The following is a 17751-nucleotide window of genomic DNA, read 5'->3' on the forward strand; positions in this document are numbered from 1 at the left end:
TTTGAAATTACTTACTCAGCTGAGACCGTTCAGCCGTTTTAGGAAACAATTAACTGTGGACCTTAAAGTATAAATAGCAAGTGGTCACCGCCATTCGGGATACACACTTCCCACATTGCAGAAGCCAGTGCCTCGCTCCCGGACCGTCCGGATTCACAACAGGATTATTTTCTGTAAGTACATACTCTGCCCCATTTAGTTTATCTGAAGCTTAGAGTCCTTCTGTCTTTCAGATAGATAGCTGACTCTTGTTTTATTTTTAATTGCAGTATTTGCTGAGATCAGGAAGGTCTTCACATCAGGAAGGCCCCCTGTGCTTTATCCGGCTGTGAAATATTTAAAAACCCACGAGGTACATTACATTCTATGTCCCTTCAATATCGTAATTTGTTTTCTTAGCACTAAGACACATGTCCTTCACCCGGAATTTTTTACTTTATTTTCCTGTAGGTTGTTCGCTTTACTTAAAGGGTCTAGGGAGCGAGTGCCTGAGTATTAAAGATTACATCAGGTAAACGTGTTTAACAATAGTTTTTAGATTAGTAGGGTATCATTCAGATGATTAAAACATATATTCTTATTTTACATAATCTATTGATTTTTTAGGAATTTGATTATTTCTTTGAAAGAATACATTTATCATCAGTAGATGTAAGAGACACGAAGGTGAACAATACAAATCAGGTAACAGTTATGTGTTTTCCTTGAGCTACCCTATCAGGCCTGTTTATCGCAGTAATCACTAAAACCTTTTATTGCATTAACCTACTGGTTATATAAATATTTGATTGTTATGGCCTGTATTTAGATCGGTTGAGAATTTACCTCCCTTGTTTATAAATTAGGAATATTAATTTGAAGAATACAGGAAAGTATAAATGCTTTAAAACATATAACTTAAAGATTCCGCAATCAGATCATAAAGAATTGATCCCATCTTCATAAGGATATCAGTATTGAGTAATCTCCTTATTAGTACGATCTATACGCATAACATAAAATGCACAATATTAACATCATGGTCCTTCTTTTCAGCTTTTTAATCCGGCCAACATCAATTAGCAAGTTTTTCAATTTGATGTGCTCTTTTAAAGAGTGTAAGTATAATATTTGTAAATAAGATAAATTAAAATAAACTGTCAATGGTTCCCCTGTCACGATAATATGAGATGCCCCCCCCCATTCACTGTAAAAATCGAATTTCCAATCTTTACAGTTTGATTACTATCCCTGAGAAATGCACAGAGAAATGAAGGCCCTATTCTAGGGTACACTTTTGAAATGTAAAGATGTTAATCTGTCCTGCCAATATGAAATAGTTTTGATGTTGTAGGTGATGTATGTTTTTGTAATTTTTCAGTCTGATTGAAACGAAATTGACTTTTTTTAAACAATAATCCTTGACACATTTATTTAGAATTGTTTTTTTTATTTCTTGTTTCCTTTACATTTAGGACATACGTGGCTACTCCAGAAGAAGGAGCTGGTCGCCGAAACGCGCGTAGAGAATTATTCCTTTATGCCACTTTTTAAATTTTGAATTAAATGTCTTTTTTTATGTATTGATTGTTTGTTCATATATTTTAATAATTCGTGGATTAATAACTTGCATTTACTTTCATGATTTGCATGATATAGTTGCTATGATTGATTTTCTCTGTGGATATACTGCATAGCACTTACTGTGTTTGTTATATCTTTATTAATTTGTTACAAATTATTGTGTTCATGATTTTAAGACTTGTATTATATTTTTCGTATGATTGATTTTTCTTTGTTGACATAATTTATATTAAAAAATATTACTAGACCTACTCACACTATTTCGTTTCACATGACTATTCTATTGTGTTAAAAACAGCTGGTTGGTTTAAGTGCCTTGGTTGTTACTTCTCATGCTATTTATCCCTGACCATTGACTTATAGTATCTATTCTCTCAGGGGGTCCTAGATATATGCACATTACTTGGGCTTGTCCAGGCCAGGTGCAGTTTAAAGAGTTAATTAGTATATGCAGATTTTCTCCCAACCTTTTCCTTTCTCATGAACTGGGCTAAGCACAGTAAATGGCGTTATTATGTGGGAAGGCCTTGGATCCTCCAGCTGGCCAGAAAACGAATCAACTTAGCCCATTTAGGGGACAGTGGCCTAGAATCTAATTATTGCTTAGATAGAGAAATATAGTAATTCTTCAAGTGCCATAAAGAGTACAGCTATCACAAATGTGATCATGGATCTGCAAACAGTGAATCTTAAGAAACTGTTGTGGTGGTGCAGATTTCTCCCATAAGGTATAATGCAGTCGAACACAGCTTCTCCAGTAATCACCACAGATGTACCTTATGCATTCCCACTCACATTATAAGTCCAATAACAATCCCTCTCTTCTGTTCAATTCTATAGGTGCACAGATACTTGAATTAACTAGATGGTAGTCTCACATGCTCTGCCCGCACACAGCCCAGAAACTCTTATTCCGCTGCGCAGCTGAGGACATTATCACAAAAGGCGGACACCGGATGTTAGCATTCTCAGTCCATTTCCACATAAGTTACCATGAATGAGACTCAGATGGTGAGACTCACCCACAGTAAAAGTCCAAAACTAGGTAATCACAAAGCAAAAACTGCAGGGCAGTTAAACAGCAGAACACATTTAATACATATATGCTGAGAACAGGGAAAAATTCACACATATACAATCATAGATTTAAAAACAACGCAAATTTATATCCATCATCACTACCTCCCACCGCCATTTTGTTACATCTGCTGCATAGGTCCATTATAGCTCATTTAGCAGCAGCCAAATGCAGCAGTTCATACTCTTCAATGCACTGGTACATCATTGCACCTGTAACCCAGATCATGCTTGCTTTACTTACTGTTCGGAATGTAGCATGTACAGACAGGTGATTAGACCAAAGCAAAAGCATAAACTTACTTCCTAACTAAGCTAAATAGATTTCTTTAAAGGATCTACTTTTGCTCAAGACATTTCCTGAACATCCAGAAAGTCTTTTGTGTGCATCTGCTCCATTGACAATGATTCAACGCTCTCACGTTTCCCAGGTCCATGCATAAGAAGCCCTTTTAGTACAAGCATTTATTTTACAATCTGGGATGTGCAGTGTAGAAATTATATTGGGATAATCAAGGCTGGAAGTACCAAAATGAAAATAAAACATTGTTACATAACCTTCTCATGCATTAGCCTTGGGAATCTGAGGGCATAGGTTAAATCTAATCAGTTAAATAACAATTATACCATAGAACTTTGACAACCTTGTCATCCTACATGCTTGGAATGTTATGTAGACACTTTGAACACTGCACATGTATGTAACATTAAGCAACCATACACTGACAAATGTAAGCAACAAAACAATTGTAGAGGCTCAAAATTATTCAGAACTTACTGATCACTCCAGGGTCCATTCCATTCAATTTGCCCCCATGGATTTCTGAGCCGCACCAGCTTAACTTTATCTTTTTTGAATGGCGTCTGTTTTTGAGGGTTTGAAAAGACAAAGGACAGTTTAGCATTCCAATGCACTGTTATTTTATTACCATGGAAAACAAAGCCAAATTATTTTTTAAGTTCATTAAATAAATCCATAAAAAGTAGATTTAAAATGATTCCATCTTTTAGTTATGTGTATCTCTTTCCTCGTGTGCATAGTTTTTCAAACAATTCTGTTTCTGTTTTTGTATGAATAGAGTAAGGAACCAAAACACTTTTTACCAGACACTCAGTAGTCAAATATCAATGGTTGTAAGTATGAATCTCACGGGGGGAACAATCCCAGAAATGTTGCATTGTGCCACTCATTTAAGTTGCTCCTCGCTCGGGAAGGAAAGCCACAGATAATGAATTTACCATTGTGAATATAATTCTGCCAAGGTCTCAGATTAACGTCTAGAGATTAATATGACGCCCAATGTGTAAAAATCAACTGGCATGATGCCAGAAACCAAGCTTTAAATATCTTGCTACCAAAATATCATAGCAAACCTACCAATAACCAGAATTTCAATAAGATATTCATAGGTATATAATTAACTCCACATCTATGTTATTTGAAGATATGTTTATCAATTACATGAGTGCATATAGGTATTACAAATTCTTAACTCCAGATCTACATACGTTGAATGGATGTATGGATACCTTCAAGCTACATAGATATACAGTTAAGAACACCAAATTTGTAATACCTATACACACTTATGTAGTTGATATTTTGGTAAACAATATTTTTATGTTAATATTGTATTAGCATGATATTTAAAAGTCAATATACTGACATACATCAGATCAACCATTGCTGGAAATACACATTAAACTGACACAGAGAGAAGTTTACATTTAAAACATCAATGATTGAAATAAATGTGGAAGGTGGAGTGAAGAGAAAAGCATATTTCTTCTAATCATTGACCTACCATACACACTACACGATTGAAGCAAAAGTCTAAAGACTCAGGGCCCGATTAAGAGTCTGGCGGTCCACGGACTGACAGACCTGTGTTTGGGGGGAGAGGACGGCGGTGCCGGTCTCCTGATTGCCCAATTACAGTAGCGGTGGGAGGACTGCCATTGCCCCGCTGCAGCTGCCAGGGAGCCGCCGATCCCTAGCCGGATTGCGGTGGTATAGAGGCATCAATATGCTTGGCAGGACTGCTGCGGTCCTGCCAAGCATATTAGGAGTTTCATCTCCGCCAGGGTTTTCATGGAGGTTTCTCCTCCATGAAAACCCTGGCAGAGAGGAAACAAAGGGGGCCCTACAGGGCCCCTGGTACCTCACGCTTGTGGATGTACACAGGGGGCACAACATGTGTGCATGCACCCCAGTTCCTGCCCGGCATGGACTTTTTAGTCCATGCCGTGCAGGAACTGTTTTTGGTGTTCCTATTGCGGTGCGCATTTTTAGCGGCACCACCGTGGGAACACACAAAAAATTCCCACCAGACAGGAGGGCACTGCTAATCTGATGGGCGATCGGACCACAGCTTTGGTGGTGCAGCAGCGGGGCGGACCCGGCGCCACAACAGTGAGTCGTAATCAGGCCCTAAGCATTTCCATTCAGTACACAACACCTCCAGCAGCTGGAACACCCACCCTGAAGAAGATCTACTATAGATGTTGCTAATGCTGAAAATCACTTGGCAATGCTATCCTTCATTGAAAACCATGCACTAGTGATATACTTTAAGATGTGTATCAGTGCAAGCAATTAGGAAAACAGTATATTTTTAGACTGGAAAATAGTCACTGTTTGTTTACATATTATCTTGTAAATCAACACCTTCACAATATTCACTAGGAATTTGTCTTACTAATGTAAAACAGAACGTGTGCTTTCAGTCACACACTTCCTTTTTGTAAATATTTTTAAAATATGACGAATCAGTCAGTTTTATACACTACATATATGTTGCAATAATGTACATTCCTGTCTCAATGCCTAACATTACATTCACATGACCCCATGTTGCGTTCACTTGAGAATTAACCTCCTCTCGTGCATTCATGGAACACCTTTACTATTTTTTGAAATGTGGGATATCAAATACCTCTGCTGTCACCTAATTTTATCAAGTTTGTCAAATGAACAAATACTACAGAAAGTAATCAGTGATCAGGATTAACTGTCCAAAGAACCTATGGAATACAAACATACCTCTTCCACCCCTGTAACAGAATAGGCATGTCCTTTGACAAGCCCACTGGCCATTCTGGTTTCAAACCGAGCTGGAACTAGACCCTGAAACACAGAGAGAGACATTTGGTTAAGACTAGAGATCCATGTGTTGATTCAATAGATTAACAAGACCTGCCTCATGCAAGAGACTGCTCATGGTTAGTTGTTTTTATAAAAATCAAAGAATATAGACAGAACAGTGACATTTTGCTAGAGAAAATGTATTCTTCTTATAAATTTGGTATTGAACGATATGAAAATATTTGTTATATAGCATGGCCCAGCATACAAACACGCAAGTGCCTGTTTGCCATTCCTTAATAACAGGTCATTGTAAACTAACAAGTACAGGTCACTACACAATGTATCCAGCTGATAAATTTTGTATTAAACAATATGAAAATATTTGTTATATAGCATGGCCCAGCATACAAACATGCAAGTGCCTGTTTGCTATTCCTTAATAACAGGTCATTGTAAACTAACAAGTACATTACAAGGTCACTACAAAATGTATCCAGCTGATACATTTTGTATTAAACATTATGAAAATATTTGTTATATAGCATGGCCCAGCATACAAACATGCAAGTGCCTGTTTGCTATTCCTTAATAACAGGTCATTGTAAACTAACAAGTACATTACAAGGTCACTACAAAATGTATCCAGCTGATACATTTTGTATTAAACAATATGAAAATATTTGTTATATAGCATGGCCCAGCATACAAACATGCAAGTGCCTGTTTGCTATTCCTTAATAACAGGTCATTGTAAACTAACAAGTACATTACAAGGTCACTACAAAATGTATCCAGCTGATACATTTTGTATTAAACATTATGAAAATATTTGTTATATAGCATGGCCCAGCATACAACCATGCAAGTGCCTGTTTGCTTGTACTTAATAACAGGTAATTGTATACTTACAAGTGCATTACAAAGTCACTTACTTTGCAAAATGATGGAGATATTTACTGAATGCAAGCATATACTCCAAACAAGGGATGGATGGATGGGTTTGGATTGGTGGTTGTATGAGTGTGGAACATAGTTTTTGGAATGGGGGAATGGATGGATGGATGAATGAGTGGATATCTAATGATACTAGGTTTCCTTTTCTATGTCGAAAAAGCTATTCCAGTGAGAAGAATGGGCAGAAGCACTTCATAGAAACACATGCCTCTGTGGATAATCACTTAATAATCCAGATAGTTGTTAGTCAATCACTTCTAATCTGAATTCTGTAGATAGCATCAGCTGCAATGACTTTTACCTAGGACTCATAATATCTTAATTCATTGATGTCATACATGAAGAAATGTGTGCACCCTTCTGCTTGAACTCTGCCAACATTTCTAAGCAATACCACATTCTCACTAACATTACTGTGACTTCGGGTTGTGAGAGTGGGTGGTATGTGAGTGCACTCGGTTGTGATGATTTACCACAAACTTTAATGTCTTTAATAGCTAATATAATGTAATAGATAATATGCTGCATAGATAAACACTTATGAGGTCCCAAAGGCGAGACCTATTGCATTGCAACTGCTTGTTTCCTCTTCCTGTCATGCAACCATAGCAAGAATTATATTTGTACATGTGCAGATGCCGTTTGTTGGATCCCTAGTACACAAGAATCAATATGGTGCAAATGGATTGGCTGATAGGTATTTTTTTGCACAATTTGGCCCTCGATGTATTAAAGATATCTTGAACTGACTGGAGCATCATGGGAGCACATGCATTCACATTCAAACTAAATGCATGAATGTCTATTGGCACATTCATGCAGTTAGTACACACTGAGTACTCTGTAAACAGTGAGAAAAGATTTTTAAAACATGCAAGCACAAGCAACAGCAGCCTCAATAACCCGAATAGGGCTAGTAATGACAGTCAAACGTCATCAAGTCAAAAATTCATTCAACGTGGCGCAGTGGTTAAGAGGTACGGTCACTGCCGCAAACATACAAACCCGGGGTGGCAGTCCGTCTGCGCCCTCGTTGTTTATATCTTTGGCAGTCAGGGGGTCATTCACGCTCTCAATTAATTGAGCAATCTTTTTCTCCAAATCATTTGGAGGTGAAGTGCCACAGGTACCCCCCATATTTTCCTGGTTGTGAAAATATTAAAGAGATGAGAAAACAGTTCATGAAGAAAGAAAAAGGTGAAATACATAGTTGTAAAAACAGAAAAGAAGGACATCCAGTAGGAAATATTGAGAGTTGTATGCATAAATGAATGAATAAAAAGAAATGTATCTAGCACAGGAATTCTCTTCAGTAACTGTAAATGCTCTGCTTTTGCCATAAGGCATAATGCTTTGGGTGGCCCATCTCTAAAGGATCTCATTCTTGGCAGTTAAGAGAAATCAGGCAAATACAGCAAGTTATGTTATTGCTATTTGCAAAGTGGGCGTCTCACTCTAGAGAGTATCCAGGCCCCATATAAGGAAGAGACTGATTGCAAGAGTCTGAGGTCTGTGTAAAGAGCCATATCTTCAGTCTCTCGTTGAATTCAAGCTGCTAAGGAGGCAGCTTTAATATGCGGTGGGGGAGGCCGTTCCGGGCCTTGGATGCGAGGTACAGGCAGTGGCGTCACTGGGGTTGGTGTCACCCGGTGCGGGTAACTCATGGTGTCACCCCCTCACGACTTACCGCATGGACCACCTCTGTCGAAATGTACGGCACTAGGTACTGTCTTACTCCCTCTAGCTCCCTCTCTCTGTCTAGCTCCCTCTAGCTCCCTCTCTCTGTCTAGCTCTCTCTAGCTCCCTCTCTCTGTCTTACTCCCTCTAGCTCCCTCTGTCTCCCTCTCTCTCTGTCTTACTCCCTCTAGCTCCCTCTCTGTCTTGCTCCCTCTCTCTCTCTGTCTTACTCCCTCTAGCTCCCTCTCTCTGTCTTACTCCCTCTAGCTCCCTCTCTCTCTGTCTTACTCCCTCTAGCTCCCTCTCTCTCTGTCTTACTCCCTCTAGCTCCCTCTCTCTGTCTTACTCCCTCTAGCTCCCGCTCTCTCTTACTCCCTCTAGCTCCCTCTCTCTTACTTCCTCTAGCTCCCTCTCTCTCTTTCTTACTCCCTCTAGCTCCCTCTCTCTCTTGTTTTACTCCCTCTAGCTCCCTCTCTTTCTCTGTCTTGCTCCCTCTAGCTCCCTCTCTCTGTGTTACTCCCTCTAGCTTCCTCTCTCTCTGTCTTACTCCCTCTAGCCCCCTCTCTCTTACTCCCTCTAGCTCCCTCTCTCTCTCTTACTCCCTCTAGCCCCCTCTCTCTCTGTCTTGCTCCCTCTAGCCCTCTCTCTCTCTGTCTTACTTCCTCTGGCTCCCTCTCACTCTGTCTTGCTCCTTCTAGTTCCCTCTCTTTCTCTTACTCCCTCTAGCTCCCTCTCTCTGTCTAGCTCCCTCTCTCTGTCTTGCTCCCTCTAGCGCCCTCTGTCTCCCTCTCTCTGTCTTACTCCCTCTAGCTCCCTCTCTCTGTCTTACTCCCTCTAGCTCCCTCTCTCGGTCTTATTCCCTCTAGCTCCCTCTCTCTGTCTTATTCCCTCTAGCTCCCTCTCTCTCTGTCTTACTCCCTCTAGCTCCCTCTCTCTGTCTTGCTCCCTCTAGCTCCCTCTGTCTCCCTCTCTGTCTTACTCCCTCTAGCTCCCTCGCTCTCTGTCTTACTCCCTCTAGCTCCCTCTCTCTGTCTTACTCCCTCTCTCTCTGTCTTACTCCCCCTAGCTCCCTCTCTTTGTCTTATACCCTCTCGCTCCCTCTCTGTCTTATTCCCTCTAGCTCCATCTCTCTCTGTCTTACTTCCTCTAGCTCCCTCTCACTCTGTCTTGCTCCTTCTAGTTGCCTCTCTTTCTCTTACCCCCCTTAGCTCCCTCTCTCTGTCTAGCTCCCTCTCTCTGTCTTGCTCCCTCTAGCTCCCTCTGTCTCCCTCTCTCTGTCTTACTCCCTCTAGCTCCCTCTCTCTCTGTCTTACTCCCTCTAGCTCCCTCTCTCTGTCTTACTCCCTCTCTCTCTGTCTTACTCCCTCTAGCTCCCTCTCTTTGTCTTATTCCCTCTCGCTCCCTCTCTGTCTTATTCCCTCTAGCTCCCTCTCTCTCTGTCTTACTTCCTCTAGCTCCCTCTCTCTCTGTCTTACTTCCTCTAGCTCCCTCTCACTCTGTCTTTCTCCCTCTAGCTCCCTCTCTCTGTCTAGCTCCCTCTCTCTGTCTTGCTCCCTCTAGCTCCCTCTGTCTCCCTCTATCTGTCTTACTCCCTCTAGCTCCCTTTCTGTCTTACTCCCTCTAGCTCCCTCTCTCTGTCTTATTCCCTCTAGCTCCCTCTCTGTCTTTTTCCCTCTAGCTCCCTCTCTCTCTGTCTTACTCCCTCTAGCTCCCTCTCTCTGTCTAGCTCCCTCTCTCTCTCTCTCTCTTTTACTCCCTCTAGCTCCCTCTCCCTGTCTTGCTCCCTCTAGCTCCCTTTCTCTATCTTAATCCCTCTAGCTCCTTCTCTCTGTCTAGCTCCCTCTCTTCCTGTCTTACTCCCTAGCTCCCTCTCTCTGTCTTACTCCCTAGCTCCCTCTCTCTCTGTCTTACTCTCTTTAGCTCCCTCTCTCTCTGTCTTTGTCCCTCTAGCACCCTCTCTCTGTCTTGCTCCCTCTAGCTCCCTGTCTCCCTCTCTGTCTTACTCCCTCTAGCTCCCTCTCTCTCTCTTACTCCCTCTAGCTCCCTCTCTCTCTGTCTTGCTCGCTCTAGCTCCCTCTCTCTATCTTACTCCCTCTAGCTCCCTCTCTCTGTCTAGCTCCTTCTATCGCTGTCTTACTCCTTCTAGCTCCCTCTCTCTGTCTTACTCCCTCTAGCTCCCTCTCTCTGTCTTACTCCCTCTAGCTCCCTCTCTCTATCTTACTCCCTCTAGCTCCCTCTGTCTCCCTCTCTCGCTGTCTTACTCCCTCTGGCCCTGGGACCCAAATTGCTGGGCAAGTGTCAGTGAAACCAAACTGCAAGTTAACGATGCCATTGCCTGCCTGCCTGCCTGCCTGGTATATGCATAACTGGGTTTGGTTTGACTTCGGTTTCGTTTCGACTTTCATCACAGACCAACAATGCAAACCCAAACCCTTGACTATTTGACTTCTGTGACCCATCCATTCCATGCACGTGCAGAATGCAGATGGTGCCCGTAGCTACGGCGGGCCGGGGTGCGGTGGTGGCGCGCTTCTTGCACTAAAGCAGGACGCAGACTCGTCAGTGTAAATTGGTGTCACCCCCCAGATGGGGTGACACCCGGTGCGGTCCGCACCCCCCCGCACCCCCCTAGTGACGCCACTGGGTACAGGAAGACGCGGTATCCGGCTCTGGCTCTGCAGATGCAAGGGATGTGAGCGAGCAGAAAGTGATTTACCTTAGACTGCACAATTTAATGGAATGGGGTTGGTGGTATCAAATTGTAATTCAGATCAACTGATTTTAGAGGGAGACCAAGAAGCTAGTTTATTTGAATTTTCAGGGCTTCCTTACTTGGAGTAAGAAGGGTGTCACCTTTAGTTAAGGCATCCAAAATGAAAGGAGACTTAGAATGAACATATCATTTTAATCTCCACTGATAATGAGAGATGGAAGTCTTCAGTCAACATCTACTGGCCGAGGTTACCTTGGTAAAGGAGGGAGATTCCTAGGTATCCTGAATGAAGTTTTGGGCGAGCTACCATGATTGGGGCAAGGACAGAGACTAACTAGATGGATCCCATAGTTAAGGAGGGGATATTGGTGGGGATGGACCAGAGATTCAAGTACGTAGAGTTGGAGAGGTAGAATGCAGCAAGGCTAGAGTAGATACTGACATAATAAGGGCAGGTAGAGATCTGAGTAAATTGAGAAGATTAACAGAGTCAAACGTCAAATAGACTAAGAAGAACAAGGAAACAGGATGAAGCAGGGTGCTGACTTAAGGTCACTGGTGCCACATATGTGAGCAGAGTGGAAATGGCTGGTGAGAGTAAGAAGAGAGTTAGAGCTGAGGTGATGTCTCACCTGAGCACATGCGTTAGGTTCCATATGTTTTGGTGGGGCCTCCAACAATGGGATGGAAGGCATTATGTCATGTAGGGTGACTGCTGCAAAAGTATGCTGACATCTTGCCACTCAAGGCATCCAGTTTATGCTGCTTTGCACACTGGTTTAACTCAAGTTAGTCATATCAGGTGTATGGAATATGTATAGTGTTGTTGAGGTTGTTAGCCACAGCAGAAGCAGAGGGCCTGATGATTGTTTAATAATATTGCATTTGTAGTGAATGCTGTGATCTTCCATCTACACAGGCAGCTTTTTAACCCTACCGAGTGCAGTCTTTGAGCTGCTATCTCAGAGTAGCCCCAGATGTATCAAATAGAAACAAGCATTAGACATTATAGAAGTATGGTCAGAGATAAACGAGACATAAAATGCAGTAAATTAGATGAACCAATGTAACTTTTTAAATTAGTCCATCCTGAAGAGGCAACATATTTCCTTAGTAAGAAAATGTGGTTGTGCTCTCACACGGGAGAGGTCAGGGGTAGCCTCGTGGGACACATTTATCAGGGGAAAAATTGTAGTTGCAGTGCACCAAAGCAGGTTTTGTCCTGTATGAAAAAATTGACATAAGGTTAAAACACATTCAAAGTGTGTTCCTATTTAGTCCCTTATTCAATCACACACCCACTTCCACTCAGCACTCGCTCATACATAAAATCATCTCTGTACTGACTCACTTCTTTATTCATCCACTTATTCTATTACAATATCTAACTCACAACTCACTCATTCACTTCTAAAGCCATGTGCTTGTTTGCCCATCACTAGCTCAGTCTGTCATTCACTCCCTCTAATTATCACTGCATTTTTCACCTCATCAATCATTTTCTCCGAATCTGAATATTGAGTGACCACTTAAATGTCTCTCTGTTTAAAACACACTGATACCCTTGACACAGTGTGTTGCTATCCAAACAACACATTGTCCAAAAATGGGCAATTTGTTTCACAGCATCCTTTTTGAATCAGCACACAGAAAAACATGTCCTTCAATTTACCCCAACAGAAAATGGTTAACTTACATCAATGGAGCAGCCCATGAGGGAACCCCTCTCAAATGCCTTTTTCATGATTTTGAACAAGTCTTTAGGGGCGTCCTTAATCTCATAGAACTCGGTCACACCCCCTGTGAAGTCCTCCATGGCCTCTGTGGTGTTTCCGCCTTTAAGAGCTTCGTAGGATCCATGCAGTCTACAGTAGGAGTGAAGGACAGAGAGAGATAAATTGCTTGACATATATGTATGTGTGTGTACATTACCTACTGGTGATAGCCAGTAGGTATATATAGTTAGGATTGTTTTCCATAGGGAAATCGCAACATTCTATTGGGAATAACTTTGGCGCCGGTTGAGGAATCTTCCTGAAATTTCCCTTAACTTTGCCTCGCGGCGCTCCGGTCCTTCCCTGAAAGTTTGGGGGGGATTCGTCAAGCGGGGGCCGAGATAAAAGGGGGGTCCCAAAACATGTTTTCCCCATGTTAATTTCCATAAGGCCGTTGGACTCACTTTTAGCCCGAACGGCTGAATGGTTTTCCACCAAACGTGGCAAAATTGTAGGGACTGGTAGCCCGATGTGCCTTTGCTATGTCTCAAGATATGTGCTCCAGTGGTTTTTACGAAAATTAACTTTGAAAAAATATATATTGGGCTACATTGGGCTATATATATGTTAGAGCCCAAATGTAGCCCAATGTAGCCCAAAGATGGCCACCAGAGACAAAAAAAAACAAATGTAGCCCAAATATCAGCCAGATGTAGCTCAACTATAGCCCAATGACAGAATGTCCCAGAGTGTTCTAAAGAACAACTAGAGCGCTAACAGTCTTACTTATGACAAAAGTATGGCACACCTGAAGTCATCTTGATTGGAATAACTTGTTAATACTTAAAACATTTAATTTGCAAAGGAACAAAATGAGGGGGTTCATTTTTCCATAGAAATTATGATTAGTGCTGAAGAAAGAAAAATTAGGGCACATTTTGAGTGACTTCTCAAATCCTCTTATATTTCATTAAAACAATTCTGATATGCAGTCTCCCAAGATGGCCACCAGAGACAAAAGAGCCTGTGCTTAAAAACTCTGTTAGCAAAGCAGGCATTTGAGATTTAAAATACATTTTAATATATAAAAACGTTATCCGCTAATAGAATTAGCATTTAAAAAACCTTGCGAATTCAATGAAAAAACCATAGGTTTCAGGCCTTATATAGTTAGTAATTAGCATTTAAAAAACCTTGCGAATTCACTGAAAAAACCATAGGTTTCAGGCCTTATATAGTTAGGAATTAACATTTAAAAAAACATTGAAATTCACTGAAGAAACCATAGGTATCAGGCATTATATAGTTAGGAATTAGCATTTAAAAAAACCTTGCAAATTCACTGAAAAAACCATAGGTTTCAGGCCTTATATAGTTAGGAATTAGCATGTAAAAAACCTTTGAAATTCACTGAAAAAACCATAGGTTTCAGGCCTTATATAGTTAGGAATTAGCATTTAAAAAACCTTGTAAATTCACTGAAAAAACCATAGGTTTCAGGCCTTATATAGTTAGGAATTAGCATTTAAAAAACCTTTGAAATTCACTGAAAAAACCATAGGTTTCAGGAGTTATATAGTTAGGAATTAGCTTTTAGAAAACCTTTGAAATTCACTCAATAAACTATAAGTTTTAGTGGTGTTATAGTTAGATGGACATTTTACTCATACAAAACCATTGAAATTGCTCCTATATAGTTAGTTGTACTAACTATATTTCGCGCACCCGCAATCCACTGCTGATGATGTCACATATTAGATCATTCATGACATGGTCAGTGACATCACTGATGACATCTCAAATGACATCACTGATGGCATCACTGATGACATCATCCACGTGACAATCACATACACCTTTTCATACACTATTACAATTTTTCATCACTCTTTGTAAAATACAGAGTATCATATTTAAATCCATTGTCACAGCAATACAAGTATCTAAAAATCCACTCAGTGATTCATAGATGTATACACACATCTAATCACTTACCTATGGATTCACTCATACATGCTGTCAATGAACAATAGAACACTATCAAAAATACTTATACATCTATATCGACATTAAACAACAGCACGCATCCTATTCACATATGAAGTCATCCTACTCACTTATGCAAACAATGGATCATACTTACATATTTACTTACCAAAACACTTATACAAACACCACTTCTTCTATTCATTTAGATAGTAAGTCATACTTAGGGAATTATAAAATCAATATTACAAGTATACAGTTATCCATACAGTCACTCACACAATCATTGTGTCTTATGTATACTTATTTATATACAACAACTGACACATACACTGCCTTTTATTTTTCTAGTTTGTTGGACCTGTACCATTGAGAAATATATTTGCTCATCACCACACCCATAAAGATATTCACTCACCCAAACAACTGTTAGAACATGTAGTTTTAACTTCATATATCTACTGAATCAACTATTCACACATCTGGTATATATATATGGTATATAAATAAATAATACCGGATCTAGGTTTGACTGGACATAGCAATAACAGATAGCTCAATAAATAAGAGTCAAGATTCGAGGTAGTAGGAGTTTGCAGGTTTAATACAGCATAAAGGACAGGAACAGGACAACCTGCACGGGAACAGGATGGCAGGGCCCTGCAGGGGGGACAGGGAATGAGCGCGCCAACTTTAATAACAATGTACAACATATATATACTAAAACAATTGCATTACAGTGAATACAGTAGGCGGAGCAGTGGGTGTGGTCAATAGCAGTCGCGAAAGATAAGGGTGAAAGTGGGTGTAACAAGAGGCGTATACATGGACATGTGATGTAAACGTAACAGAATATGTCATAAATGGGGCGGAAACATGGAGGGGGCTACCTAAGGAGCCGGGACCTCTAACCTAATGGTGCGCGCAAACTGACAATGACGTGTTACTAGGAGAAGCTGGGGGCTATGAACTCTGCGCTAGGAGTAGAGACTGAAGTCTGGAAAGTCAGGGCGACATGTACCTAAACCCTATCTAGTATCTAATGTTTAGAGGACATGTTGATATAAACTAAGAGTCAGGAGGGGAGAGGCTAACAGACTCTAAGACTGGAGCATGCATTATTCTACATGTAGTGCGTGTTGAAGGATATTAAATGACCATTAATACAGTATTTCTCTTACATGGAGACGTAAAGGCTAGACGATGACTGAAACTATTGATGTGATTCAGTAGCTTAGGAATGCAGAGAAGGAGGGCTGGACTGATAACTAGAATCATAACATACTCTTGGCAGACTCGTGGGCAGAGCCAGGCCGAGCCGGGCACTGCGAGACAGGAAGTAAGTGAAGGGTCGAGGATACAGGTGGGGGCTGTATCGCTCCTCAGCGAGGGTTCAGGAGACTGGAGCTGAATCTGGTGTCCGGGCCCTTTTGAGGCCTAGAAACGGGGACTTTTCAATGAAATAACGTGCACACTGAGAAACGTGGCAACGTAACTTTACATAGGCCTAATACTCGTAGCTTTCACGAGAACTGGAAACTAGCATACTAGAGATGGACACAACTGTAATTGCGTCTTTAATCGAACATGGGGGATACATATGCATATTAATCATGCACACATAACATAAGATGGGGGACACGTAGGGACACAGAACATGGCAAAATTTACTTTTCCACATTCCCTCCTTGTCACTACGTTTCCATCAGAAAACATCAATATTCATGATACCATCTATCATTTCATACAGTATCATTTGCTCGTCTCGAATTTTCTTGGAACTGGATTTAGAACGGGACTTGGGACTAGGAATACAAGAGGTAGCACAAATGCCGCAAATCGCAGGGCCACATTGTAAACAGAGGCAGCAACTGAATATGATCGCTACTGCAATACCCAGAAATGACAATACTTTCCATCCCCAGGCGGAAATTATATTCCAGAACCAACCGGACCATGTCCAGGTGCCTGGATTTTGGTGTAACATATGGGCAATTTTATGGAGTCTGGTAATAGCTGAATAAACAGACGGTGCGTTATTAGGAATGAAAATGCAGCAACTAGATCCGATGACTCTACATGCCCCGCCCCTATCGGCCAGTATGACGTCAAGGACGAGACGATTCTGGAGCACGACAATTCTCATAAAGGATTGCTCTTCGGTTAAGTTACCTAGAGCAGAGGTAGTCTCAATCACTACTGCTTCAAGGGTTCTCGTTAATCTACGTATCAGTTTACTATTCACAACAGTACCTAAATAGGGGAAGACACCTTTATTGATATCTATGTATTGTTCTAGAGCAGTTTCAGTATAATCGACAATCGGGAGGTCTCTTTTGTGTCTAGTATGTACTAGGTGGGAATTCCTATGATAGTCAGGTGGGGCTAGGAAAACTGGTGGCAGTAGGAAGGCAATGTAACAGGTACCATCCCAATCGAGGGGCAGACGACCATATGCGGTCTGACCACAGACAAAATAAGAATGACGTGAAGCTTTGAAAATAGATTTCCTACTGTCACTATACTTGATAATAGTAGTACAATCACTATGACCTACATGTACGGAACCATTCTTTCGGACACATAATTCACCTTTGACTAGTAATACTGACATAGAGGGTAAGTCTGAAGTAGTATCAGACTGAACATTCAGGACCATAAAATTCGAAGAATAATTACCCAAATTATAAACTTCATTTTCTAGATCTAACCCTGTTCTGTGGGGAAGACCTTGCTTGCCTGGGAAACATGTACTGTTAAGTAGGGACATATCATTTGAGGATGACGTTAACGTGGACCATGCTCCACACGAACCATTATGTGAAAATGGATAAGGAAACAGTGGCAGAACTCCCTTCGGTGTCTGGAAAGGGGGGAGTCGACCACACACCCAACAATTTGTGGCATTGCTGGTCTGGTGTGAATAATGTAACATGCGGATAAAGGAATTATTTCGCATAGCAAGACGATATGAGAGT

General features: G+C 41.1%; 1 protein-coding gene across 1 annotated transcript in view; it reads right to left on the bottom strand.

Annotated features, from left to right (window-relative positions):
- CAPN3 (calpain 3) overlaps window positions 1-17751 on the bottom strand; it is a 396758-nt gene that overhangs the window by 187514 nt on the left and 191493 nt on the right. Inside the window, exons 5-8 of the mRNA XM_078659629.1 lie at window positions 12769-12937; window positions 7688-7825; window positions 5684-5767; window positions 3419-3504 (exon numbers count right to left, since the gene is read on the bottom strand). Coding sequence (XP_078515755.1) covers window positions 3419-3504; window positions 5684-5767; window positions 7688-7825; window positions 12769-12937 — 477 coding nt within the window. The remainder of the gene's footprint in view (window positions 1-3418; window positions 3505-5683; window positions 5768-7687; window positions 7826-12768; window positions 12938-17751) is intronic.

Source organism: Lissotriton helveticus, chromosome 9 (genome assembly GCF_964261635.1).
Source record: "Lissotriton helveticus chromosome 9, aLisHel1.1, whole genome shotgun sequence".
NCBI lineage: Eukaryota > Metazoa > Chordata > Amphibia > Caudata > Salamandridae > Lissotriton > Lissotriton helveticus.